Source organism: Cucurbita moschata, unplaced genomic scaffold (genome assembly GCF_002738365.1).
Source record: "Cucurbita moschata cultivar Rifu unplaced genomic scaffold, Cmos_1.0 Cmo_Scf00004, whole genome shotgun sequence".
NCBI lineage: Eukaryota > Viridiplantae > Streptophyta > Magnoliopsida > Cucurbitales > Cucurbitaceae > Cucurbita > Cucurbita moschata.
Genome location: NW_019268520.1, coordinates 5,330,235 through 5,342,388, shown reverse-complemented (window position 1 = coordinate 5,342,388; position 12,154 = coordinate 5,330,235). Strand labels below are relative to the sequence as shown.

The following is a 12,154-nucleotide window of genomic DNA, read 5'->3' as shown; positions in this document are numbered from 1 at the left end:
TCGAAATATTTTTTAAAAGGGTGTCAAAATCCTTCTATAATATATGAGTTTTAAAATTGTGAGACTGACGACGATATATATACATACATGCACGGAGCAATTTTGCCCCTACAATTATTAAATGTTACACTTTGGGCGGAAGAAATCTACTAATTCTTTGATTCCGGTATAGTTACGGCCGTTCACGGGGGTTCGAGAGAGAGAGAGAGAGGCGCTTTCATATCTTCTTAACTCAAATGACAAATGGGTGGAGAGAGAAAAAGTTATTTTTAGGGGTTCAAGAGACGGGGTGCTACCTATAGCTTAGAGGATTAGAGCACGTGACTACGAACCACAGTGTCGGGGATTCAAATCCCTCCTCGCCCACAACCGACTAAAAAGGGAAGGACTTTTCTCTCTAAAAATAGGAAAATCACGATCGAGATAGCGGACCCTGTTAGAGGAACACAACTCTCCACAATGATATGATATTATCCACCTTGAACATAAACTCTCGTAACTTTGCTTTTCGCTTTCCTAATAATCCTCGCTCAAAATCTTTTGAGTTAAAAAGTGAAGTCACTTTTAAGCTACTAAAACAGAGCGACTCATTTGCAAACTAGAGGCTCGGAGCAATTTTGCCCCTACAATGAATGTTATCTTCCTTTTCCATCTCTCTCCGGTCTGAGCCTCGGGTCCGACCCAAATGCGATTCTGACTGCAGATCCTTCACTTCATCTTCATTCTTCCGCATCAATTCAGCTCGTTCTTCCCATGGAGCATTCCGTATTTCAATCCGCTTCTCTACGAACTTCGGCTGTAAATTCCACTCTCAAGCCTTCTCTGCCTCACAGGAAGCTTCTAAATAGGCCTGCAGCAATTGCACCTTCACGTTTGCTCCCGAATTTAGCTCTACATCTGCAGCCGAGATGGCCGCGCGGTTGCTCGAGAAATGCTTTGACTAAATCGTGGAGACGAACTTCCATCCAGGTGTGTTTAGTTTTCTCAGCGATTACTGTTTCCATTTGCGAATTGCGACATGTAATTTTCGAGTTTCTCTTGTAATGATTGATGAATAAACAGTCTGTGAATGAATGAAATCCAATTGTTGCACTTACATTGTGTTGCGAACGAGGAAGAGATGTTTCAATGGATTGAAGAGCTAACTATAAGGATTAGCGGCGGACCTCCCGAAGCGAACTGCAAGCGTGGAGGCAAAAATTAGGATTTACTGAACTACTTGAACGATTAGTTTAAATCTCCCAAGTCCCAATGAACAAATAATTAAATAAGTGACATAAAACTAATTGCAAAAATGTCAATACACTTACTGTATAGTGTGTAACTAATTTGATCAGTCACCAATTTGGAGGGACTAAATTGAAAATATTAATGCTTAAAGGACTAGATAGAAAATTCTTGAACAATAGGAGGCAAATTGCAAAATACCCAAACACTTTAGCCTATTTTATGGTATGTATGTTCAAATGGAGCATATCCTCTTTACATTTTACTGCTGTTCTATTTATACCGTCATATTTCAGTAATTCAAAATTCTTCTCAGACTATATGTGTCCATGCCATTGATGTTATATAGTGGGTGCTGCCAGGCCTGCACTCAAGTTGGAGCTGCAGGACCTGATCCCCTAGTGAACAATATTTCAGCATTTAGAGATGCTTGCTGGAGGTTTTTAAGGCCCCATACAATACGTGGAACAGCTTTAGGATCTGTGTAAGTAGCTATGTCAATGGATCAGAATACACACTGCTTTACTCTGACTCCTTCTGGGTTCATCTAATATATGCCTAACTATTATAATTTTGATTCATTTTTAACAGTTCCTTGGTGAGTAGAGCATTGATTGAGAATTCACACCTCATAAAGTGGTCCTTGCTGTTCAAGGCTTTGTCTGGTGTTTTTGCTTTAATATGTGGAAATGGTTATATAGTTGGTATCAATCAGATCTATGATATTGGAATTGACAAGTACGTATATCTATATGTTTCTGTTTTTCAATTTGTTTGCTTTCATACTGAGATGCCATTCTTGCTTGGCTTCTAAATATTGAATCATTAAGCATGATAACTGGTTAGCAACTAGAATCAACAACTCAATATGTGATTAGCATTTCTTACAAATATAAATCCAATAGATTTTGATCTTTGTTCTGATTTAAGGATAAACAGCCGTAAACTCGCTTGATTTCTTCTAACTTTCAACATTTTTCTTGAGATTTTTCCTGATTGACATTTCTTTTATCCATTTAAAATTCATGGGTAGTTTGGTGAGTAGAGGTTTGTCGATCCACATAGTAAACAGTTAGTGCATATTAGTTCAATTCACAACTATTAAGACGACGATGCAATTCTTACAAATAAATTTATCCTTTTTTGTTTGATTTGCAGAGTCAACAAACCATATTTACCAATAGCGGCAGGAGATCTTTCAGTCAAATCTGCATGGTTCTTGGTGATATTTTTTGCAGTTGCTGGTCTGTTAATTGTTGGGTTGAACTTTGGGCCATTTATCACTTCCCTCTACAGTCTCGGTCTTTTCCTTGGGACTATCTACTCTGTTCCTCCGTTTAGAATGAAGAGATTTCCCGTTGCAGCGTTTCTTATAATTGCCACAGTACATCCATTTCCCTTTCCTTGAAAATTTCTTCAATTCATGCCATATAGTCTTAATACAACTATTGAGAAGGTGCTGAATATTTAAAAGTTGGAAAAGTTGAATAGAAAGTTGTAAGAGTATGGCGTGCTTGTGCGCTTCTGTTGACAACATGGTTGATAATTTAAATAGTGAACTTAATTTTGCAGGTACGAGGTTTTCTTCTTAATTTTGGCGTCTATTATGCCACTAGAGCTGCTCTTGGACTTGCATTTGAGTGGAGGTTAGTCACCATTAATAATTCATAATGCATTTGAGTTTGATTGGAAACCTTTTTTTAGCTGCAATCAGTGCCCAAGTGCCTAAGTAGAGGTTGGTCATGTGTTTAGGACCTGAAGCTCATGCAAGATAGGCTTTTGATGAAAGTATTACTGGAAGTTGCTTATTAGTAAAATCAAAACTTTGGAGAAAAAAATCCATGATATTCAGCTAATTGCATCACGATGTTCGTGTCAGCTTTTTTATTTGGTTAATTATCACTTTGGCCTTTATACTTTGAGTTCCATTCCATTTTAGTCTCTCTACTTTCAATTATCTAAATTTAGTCTTTCTACTATGTACTTGCAATAAATCTTAAATTTAGTCCTTATACTTTCAATAAATCTTAAATTTGGCCCTTTAAAATTCATTTTTATCAAAAGTAGCTATGATGTATAGTTCTTTGGGTTGTATCTAAATTATCCTCTCTTTCATCACCATAGCTTGAATTCAGTCCTTACCAATGGGAGAGGTTTTATGTAACTCCATTGGCATTGCCCCTCTTTTGTAATTTCATACCATTGGAGAAACTGTTCTTGTCCCAAAAAAAATTAATAATAATTTTCATGAATGAAAGATACGGTGGAAATATATTTTCAAAATTTATAAGTGGAATGCTAATACAAACTAATTTTATTTCGAAAAAAAACCAACAATAAACTAACGAGAGGGATTAAATTTAAGATTTGTTGAAAGTATATAAACTAAATTTAGACATTTGGAAGTTAAATTTAAGATTTGTTGAAAGTATATAAACTAAATTTAGACATTTGGAAGTTGTGAGACTAAAATGGAACAATAGAGATCAAAATAATTTTTTATTTTTTAAAGCTTTAGTTGCTTGCACTTGCACTCGCACTCGCACTCGAATGTTTTCTTAGATTTTAATGTGTGGACATTAAATTATTTGCAGCTCACCTGTGGCTTTCATTACCACATTTGTGACCCTGTTCGCTTTAGTGATTGCCATAACAAAAGATCTTCCAGATGTGGAGGGAGATCGCAAGTAAGATGCTTCCATGGTGCTAAAGAGATCTTGTTTCCTCCAAAAACATTACCTCTTTACTGTTTCCTCTATTTATGCTTCTCTTCCTTTATTATCATGTAATCCGAATGAGCATCGTATTGTAGGTTTCAGATATCAACCTTAGCAACAAAGCTTGGAGTTAGAAATATTTCATTTCTTGGTTCCGGACTTCTGCTGTTAAATTACGTTGCTTCTATAGCTGCTGCAATCTTCATGCCTCAGGTATGCATTTTGTTTTAAATATAACTGCTTTTACATATCCCATGAAGTAAATTTTCCAAATTTCATCTTTACAGGCTTTTAACCGTAACATAATGATCCCTGTTCATGCAATCTTGGCATTGTCCCTCGTTTTCCAGGTTAATTTCTTGCTTTTCATCTCCCACAAACCTCAAATGAAAGTGAAATCTTGTGCCTATTTTACTATACTTTGTTTGATTCGACTTCTTATGTTTACATTAAGAACAACTAATTACCATCTATTGACTCAAATCTTACCCAAATCTTGTTTCTTTTGAATCTCAGTCATGGTTGTTGGAGAAAGCAAATTATTCCAAGGTGAGTTCCAGTTCTAGCTACCAAATAATATCTGTGATTCACTTTAAATAGTGAGCAATTGAGGCAAGTTTCTGGAGGATCATAATGAATTTACTTTGTTTTGCAGGAAGCCATTTCAACATATTATCGGTTTATATGGAATCTCTTCTATGCTGAGTATATCATATTTCCTCTGATCTAGCACAACATTCTAAACCTTTATTCATTTTATGATACTTTTTGTGGGCGCTTGAAATTTAGAAAGCACGGATGAGTTCAATTTGTTATCTTGTATATATGATCATACTTTTTCATTTATAGAATCATGTTGTATCATCACCTTTCCCCTCTTTTTGTTCTTTGGGGCTCTTTTATGAGTCTTGAATTCCGAAAGTACAAATCTTGTCCATGCTGAATGTTTCGAACTCCAGATCCTCATATTCATAGTAAAATTGTATATAGATTTATCTAATATCTTTTTTTTGGAGTCTTCGAACAAAGTACACCATTTGTTCTGACACTTTAGTCACTTTTGACTATACCTTCTAGGCTCATAATATTTTATTCGACATTTGAAAATTCTATTGATATGACTAAGTTTAGGGTTTGTTAGGAATCACAAATCTCTAGAATGGTATAATATTGTCCACTTTGAGTGTAAGCTTTCATAGCTTTGTTTTGGGCTTCCTCAAAACGCCTCATACCAATGAAAATACTATTTCTTGCTTATAAATCCATAATCATTTCCGTGGAGATACTTTTTATAAAAGTTATATACGTTAGATAAATTTACCATGGAACAATTGAGTTTGATCTAAAAAAAAAGTCATAATCTTATATGATTGAACTCACGAACCATCTATTGTTATTACTCAAATATGTTTGTTAATGTGATTGTAATTAATTAGCTGAATTATAGATTGTACAACCGTGTTATTGAGGATCGAGTTCTGGATCGCAGGAGAGAGTGACTATATGACTGAGAAAAGTAACATAGTTGCTTCTCTTGACGGTGTAATGTGTTTCTCACAATGCATTATTTGAAATGCACCATTGCGCCAGGCTGTGGGATGCAGCAATAACGATAAAGACAATGATACCCTTTAAATGAATAATTTGTTTGGTCAATTATCGATGCTTGGTTTAATTCTACAACACAAAAAATCTATATTCAATATAATTTCGTCATATGGTCATTATATTATTTTATCAATTAAAATCTCATCTCTGATCGTTTTTAATTTAACAATTAAATCAAATGAACACTAAAAACAAAAGATTTGAGGCAGAGTTGTAATGATGCGGGCCCGTGGACACTCGCCCCTCCCATAATTTTCCAGATGGAACAATCATATTCTCTTCTCCTTTTCTCTCCCTTCCCCAAAACATCTCTGCAAATCTCTCTCTATATCTCTCTCTATATCTCTCTCTCTCTCTCAACAACACTCTTCTTTGTTGCGGTAGCTCGTATTTGTTCTGTTCTTGATGATTCTGTTATCTCTGTTTCTGAATCGACAATAACCCTAGTGCTCGAGTTTCAATGTGCTAGCTGATGGCGGTTTCGGAGGAGGAATGTTCGTCTGCGAAATCGCGATCTTCGTCTTCCACTTCTAGTTCCACGTATTACTTGGCCAAGTGCGTTCTCAGAGGCAGTGTCGTTCTTCAGGTTCTTTACGGTCACATACGCTCTCCGAGCTCTCTCGATGTCGTCTTTGGCAAGGTTTGTTGCTGTGTATTTTATTTATTTTCTTTTTCCATGAACTCCTCCTTCGTGAAGTGTTTCGATATGCTTGATTGGTAGGCATCGGTTTAATGGCTTACAGAACCTATTGATTAGACGTAGCAATCAGCTGTTCTGTACTTCAATTGGATTGAAGCTCGTTTCCTCTCGTAATTACTTGGTTTCTGGAATACGTTTACGTCGTGTCTTTTTTCCTCTTATTCAAGTAGTGAAAGACGAGTGATGTTCGTCTCTTCAGAAACCAGAGGCATTTCTCTGTCCGAGAGAGCAGTTGGTTGGTTGGCGTGTGTATTTCAATGTTAGGATGTAGTTTTATCGTTTACAGGACATGACTTTTTATAATGGAGTAAAAACGTGGAGCTTTGGCATCCTGCGAATTGTTCTCTGCAATGGAGGGAGTTCAGAGTGTATATTTTATCGTTAATCTGTATGGTAACGCTTCTTATTATAATCATCGGTATGTTAAGAGGTCAGTACACATGAGGTTGATCTTTCTTTAGAGTGCTTTTACCAGAGTTCGTGTTTATTTAATGGAAGAAACAACTGTGCACTAGGGAGTGCTATGGATGCGTCCATGACCTGCTGGATTATATGCGACATTTTTATCATCATCTCAATTCTGAAGACTCGTCTTCATTTATTAAAACCTTTCATATTGTATATTCAGTAGCATGCCTTGTAAAATAAGTAGTAGTTTGATCTACTTATTCTACCATACTATTGGGGTTGAAACTACTTTGGCCACTTTGAGAAAACAGAAGAGTTGTTTCTCCTCCCAAGCTTCTAACGACAATTTAATTATCATTATTGAGATTACTAAAAATATCTTTAACTTTGGATGAATCTAACAGCAGTATCTTGGTGAAACTTTACTCAGGAGACATCCATAGAGTTGGTGGTAATAGGCGAAGATGGGGTTGTACAATCTGTATGTGAGCAGCCTGTATTTGGCACTATTAAGGATATGGCCATCCTACCATGGAATGAGAGGTTTCGCCCATCATATACACAGGTTAGGCTTTATTGATGTTGGAATTGAGAGATTTACAAAGATCAGTTCTGGTGGTTCACTAATTTAGCTGATAAAATAAGAACTCCCATATTTGAGTACTTTAGGGTAAATTATTGATACATATTCAATATAATGGACTTATTGAAGTCAAAACCTTCTCATGGTAAATAATACTATTCATGGCATTGGTCTCATTGGAGATATTCTATGTATGGAAACTATAGTAACATGTGCCATTTCTTTCAGATGCTGGGCAAGGATCTTCTTATTGTAATTTCCGATTCTGGAAAGCTTTCATTTCTCACATTTTGCAATGAAATGCACAGGTTACCTTTGATTTTATTATTATTATTATTATTTTTATGTATACTTTTTTTTTTGACTCTGTTATAAAAGTATACTCTTGGATTTACTCTTTTTTTTTGACTCTGTTATAAAAGTATACTCTTGGATTTACTGCAATTTCAGTGAGTTTATTTCTAGAAACCAGGTTCAATCTTAATTCCCTTCCTGTTGGTATAGGTTTCTTCCTGTGACACACATTCAACTTTCCAATCCTGGAAATTCAAGGAATCAGGTAGGGAGAATGCTGGCCTCAGATTCCAGGTTTGTAGCTTTTGCGAATGGAAACTTTAATGTTCTTTTCCTCATACGCCATTTGTTTAAGTTGAAGTTGTTAGTTTCTTTTCTGCATCTGATTTTATATTCTTGCATCCTTTCTTTCATTGGCTTTGGTTAAGTTTTTGTCTCAACTTTGACTGTCTTCTTATTCTTCTGCTGTCGAGGACTTGGGGTTTGATCTCTATATTTGACAGATATTCAGTATCTTAATCTTTACTTGCATGGCTTCTCTGTAACTTTTGCTGCAGTTGCTTGGTATGGTAGCATTGTGAAGGTGGCTGTTTATTGGTTGCAATTTATTGTAAAATGCCATCTCCTTATCGGGAAGTTTTGTTGGTTTATATTACCAATGCTACCATACAAAGCAACTGTAATACATGGTCTATTACTATTTAAGTTGCAGTAAGCAGCAATGTATTATTTCCATGCTGCATCATGCGTCTAGCATTGCCTTGTTTTTATACCATGCTTTTAAATGATACATGGTCTATTACTGTTTCTCCATCCCGATTGTGATAGTCTTGGAAATGTAGATGCAACCTTTTCTTTTTTAATGAAATAAAATTAAAAAGGAACGGCAGAATTATAATTGTCCATATTAGTTCATTCTTTCAACTACTCCTTACTCCATGCTCTTCTTTTTTCCAGTGGCTGCTTTATTGCTGCTAGTGCATATGAAAATCGATTGGCTTTATTCTCCACTTCAGTTTCTGCTGGCAGTAATATTGTTGATAAGGTTGGAACACTTTTTTGCTAACATATAACTCTTACTCTCATGCATACTGATGTTAACATTCTTTAAAATGTTATTTTGTGATTTCAGAGAATAACTTATCCTCCTGATGGTGAAGGAGATTCAGTGGCTCCTCGAAGCATGCAGAAAGCCAGTATATGTGGTGCCATATGGAGTATGTGCTTTATTTCAAAAGACCATGGCCACCTTACACAGGACAACAATGCTGTTCTAGCGGTTCTTCTTAATAGGTAGGGTACAGATGCCATGCTTTTAGAAGATGGAATGCCAAAGTTTCTGTTGATTACTTAGCATTTGAATGTAAATTTATATGTTCAGTAGTTAATCGAAGTTGGAAATAGGTTTATTATGTGCTGAAGACTTTATACTGCAGGAAAGGAGCAATTTTGAATGAACTGCTTTTATTGGGATGGAATATCAGAGAACAAACTATACATGTTCTCTCTCAGTTTTTAGAAGATGGACCTCTGGCATATGAGGTTGTTGAAGTTCCTCAATCTTATGGATTTGCACTTCTATTTAGGGTTGGTGATGCTCTCTTGATGGATCTTAGAGACGCTTATAGCCCCTGTTGTGTCTATAGAATAGGCTTACACTTTCCACCCAATGTGGAACAAAATTTTATTGAAGAGTCATATAGAGTACAAGATGCAGATGATGAAGGACTATTTAATGTTGCTGCATGTGCTCTGTTGGAACTAAGGGATTATGACCCCATGTGCATTGACAGCGATGATAGCAGTCTGAATACAAACCAGAATCTTGTGTGCTCTTGGAGTTGGGAACCGGGCAATAATAGAAACCGTAGGATGATTTTTGGCATGGATACAGGGGAACTGTTCATGATAGAAATGAATTTGGATTCCGATGGCCTGAAAGTGAATCAGTCTGCTTGTCTTTATAAGGGTCTACCATACAAGGTACTTTTGTGGGTTGAAGGCGGATATTTGGCTGCACTAGTGGAAATGGGGGATGGAATGGTCTTGAAATTAGAAAATGGAAGGCTGATATATGCAAATCCCATCCAGAACGTTGCCCCAATTTTGGATATGTCAGTTGTTGACAAGCATGATGAGAAACAAGACCAAATGTTTGCATGCTGTGGAATGGCACCTGAGGGGTCTTTAAGAATTATTCGAAATGGGATCAGCGTAGAAAGTTTGTTGAGGACAGCTCCGATTTATCAAGGTATAACGGGTATATGGACTATTAAAATGAAACTAAGCGATGCTTATCATTCATATTTGGTCTTATCATTTGTTGAAGAGACCAGAGTTCTATCAGTTGGCTTGAGTTTTATTGATGTCACTGATTCAGTTGGTTTCCAGTCTGACATCTGTACTTTGGCTTGTGGTCTTTTGGATGATGGTTTATTGGTTCAAATACATCAAAATGCAGTGAGGTTATGTTTACCCACCAAGGTCGCCCATTCTGAAGGCATTGAATTATCTTCTCCAGCTCGTGCATCTTGGTTTCCAGATAATATTGGTATAAGCTTGGGAGCAGTTGGACATAATGTGATTGTTGTTTCCACTTCTAACCCATGCTTCTTATTTATCCTTGGAGTTCGAAAGGTTTCAGGATATGACTATGAAATATATGAGAAGCAATATTTGAGATTGCAGAATGAATTGTCATGCATTTCAATTCCTGAAAAACATTTTACCCAAAAAGAATCAAATTTTTTTATGAACTCAGTTGAAAATAGCATTATGTCCACCCTTCTAAATGGGGTGAGTAGTGATTATATTATTGTAATAGGCACCCATAGGCCTTCAGTGGAGATTTTGTCTTTCGTTCCCTCTATAGGGCTAAGGGTCCTGGCTTCGGGAACTATTTCATTGATGAATATTTTAGGGAATGCTGTTAGTGGGTGCATTCCTCAAGACGTGAGACTTGTTTTAGTTGACAGGTTTTATATTCTTACGGGTCTCAGGAATGGAATGCTGCTTCGTTTTGAGTGGCCTCATAGTACTATGATGAACTCATCTGATATGCCTATGCAGAGTCCTGTTATTCCCTTTTTATTAACTAGTCCTGATTCTTTTAACAAGGAATTGCGTAACACTACTATTTTGGAGAAGCACGAGGATGAAATTCCTTCTAGTCTTCAATTGATTGCTATTCGGCGTATAGGGATCACTCCTGTTTTTCTGGTTCCGTTGACTGATTGGCTGGATTCTGATATAATTGTTTTAAGTGATAGGCCGTGGTTATTGCATAGTGCAAGACACGGTCTTTCATATACTTCCATATCATTTCAACCGTCTACACATGTAACTCCTGTGTGTTCTGCTGAATGCCCAAATGGACTATTATTTGTTGCGGAAAGCAGTCTACATTTGGTGAGGAGCCTTATGAATCTTTTACGTATACACATTTATCTTCTACATATACATGTATATCTTTTGATTAACTGTAAACGTATGCTACTATATGTTTTACTCGTACGGTGAATCAGTTTATTGTTCTCATCATGGATCTTTGTTGGGTATGAATTGAGTACATTGATGACAATAGCCTATTATTCCCCATCTAATAACTGCTCGCAATATTCTAGGTAGAGATGGTACATAGCAAGAGACTTAATGTGCAGAAATTCCACCTTGGGGGCACCCCAAGGAAGGTTCTATATCACAGTGAGAGCAAATTATTACTTGTGATGAGGACTCAATTGATTAATGATACATGTTCATCTGACATATGTTGTGTTGATCCTCTTAGTGGGTCAATTTTATCATCTTTCAAGCTTGAAATGGGAGAGACAGGAAAATCCATGGAGTTAGTGAGGAATGGAAACGAACAAGTGCTTATAGTTGGAACAAGCTTGTCTTCTGGTCCTGCCATAATGCCCAGTGGTGAAGCTGAAAGGTTTTGTGCTTCTCTCACTTTTTGTACATTTTGTCACAAATTGGAACGTACTTAATTTTTTATTCTAGTCGACAAAGATTCTTGCAAACTAAGCTTTTAGAGTTAATTTCAACGTGCAATGTGTTTTATAAAAGTACTTTTAGAAACTGTGATGCACGTGCATATAAGTTTTGTATGTCATTATATCATTTATTATGTTTTTTGGACAAAAAATTAATGTAACTATTCAAAATCTACATAAGTAAGGTGAATGAAAAATTTTCATTTCCTAACCGTTAAAGATGTCTTTCTACTAGGGGATGTGTTCGTATAGACATACTCTATTATTAGATCATGATGATTCACATCTATGGTCTCGGTTGCACTACGGTTGACAATAGGGTGGGGGTGGGGATTGGGGATCCCCTCCTTGTGGGACACTCAATCCCTATCCTTGGCTCCGTCCTTGTCATTTGGAGCGGGGATGGGGGCAGAGATTCCCCACTGGAGAATGGTCCACTTAGGGATTTCTTTCTACTTTTACATGGGAATCCCCGCTTTTATAGGCTGAAAAACAAAAAAGAACTAAAACAGTACAGTTTCTAAACCATTGGTGATCAAGAAACACAAGGTCTGCCAACCTGAAACAGATATCAGTTAGATATAACATTAAGATACCCCCCAAAAAAAAAAAAAAAAAAAAA

General features: G+C 36.4%; 2 protein-coding genes across 3 annotated transcripts in view; both read left to right on the top strand.

The window, feature by feature from the left end:
• Positions 1-592: 592 nt before the first annotated feature.
• Positions 593-4,931, top strand: LOC111442432 (homogentisate solanesyltransferase, chloroplastic-like). 2 transcript variants are annotated; one of them, XM_023079857.1, is made up of 10 exons: positions 593-969; positions 1,590-1,711; positions 1,819-1,965; positions 2,386-2,611; positions 2,800-2,873; positions 3,822-3,914; positions 4,040-4,157; positions 4,232-4,294; positions 4,461-4,493; positions 4,600-4,931. In XM_023079857.1, the coding sequence occupies exons 1-10, from the start codon at positions 754-756 to the stop codon at positions 4,672-4,674; spliced, it is 1,167 nt and encodes a 388-aa protein (XP_022935625.1). In that variant the 5' UTR covers positions 593-753; the 3' UTR covers positions 4,675-4,931. The 2 variants fall into 2 exon arrangements, with proteins under 2 accessions (XP_022935625.1, XP_022935626.1); XM_023079858.1 differs by having other exon boundaries at positions 836-969; positions 1,544-1,711.
• Positions 4,932-5,775: 844 nt separating this feature from the next.
• The window catches only part of LOC111441668 (pre-mRNA-splicing factor RSE1), an 18,842-nt gene continuing 12,463 nt past the window's right edge, over positions 5,776-12,154 (top strand). Inside the window, exons 1-8 of the mRNA XM_023078745.1 lie at positions 5,776-6,192; positions 7,091-7,225; positions 7,472-7,551; positions 7,748-7,831; positions 8,495-8,582; positions 8,670-8,830; positions 8,974-10,945; positions 11,161-11,471. Of these exons, the coding sequence (XP_022934513.1) occupies positions 6,025-6,192; positions 7,091-7,225; positions 7,472-7,551; positions 7,748-7,831; positions 8,495-8,582; positions 8,670-8,830; positions 8,974-10,945; positions 11,161-11,471 (2,999 nt within the window). The 5' untranslated portion in view covers positions 5,776-6,024. The remainder of the gene's footprint in view (positions 6,193-7,090; positions 7,226-7,471; positions 7,552-7,747; positions 7,832-8,494; positions 8,583-8,669; positions 8,831-8,973; positions 10,946-11,160; positions 11,472-12,154) is intronic.

Coding starts and splice junctions, on each gene's coding strand:
- LOC111442432 (XM_023079857.1), top strand. CDS start 754: ATGGAGCATTCCGTATTTCAATCCGCTTCTCTACGAACTTCGGCTGTA. Junction 1,966..2,385: donor TATGATATTGGAATTGACAA/GTACGTATATCT, acceptor TTTGATTTGCAG/AGTCAACAAACCATATTTAC. Junction 2,612..2,799: donor CGTTTCTTATAATTGCCACA/GTACATCCATTT, acceptor TTAATTTTGCAG/GTACGAGGTTTTCTTCTTAA.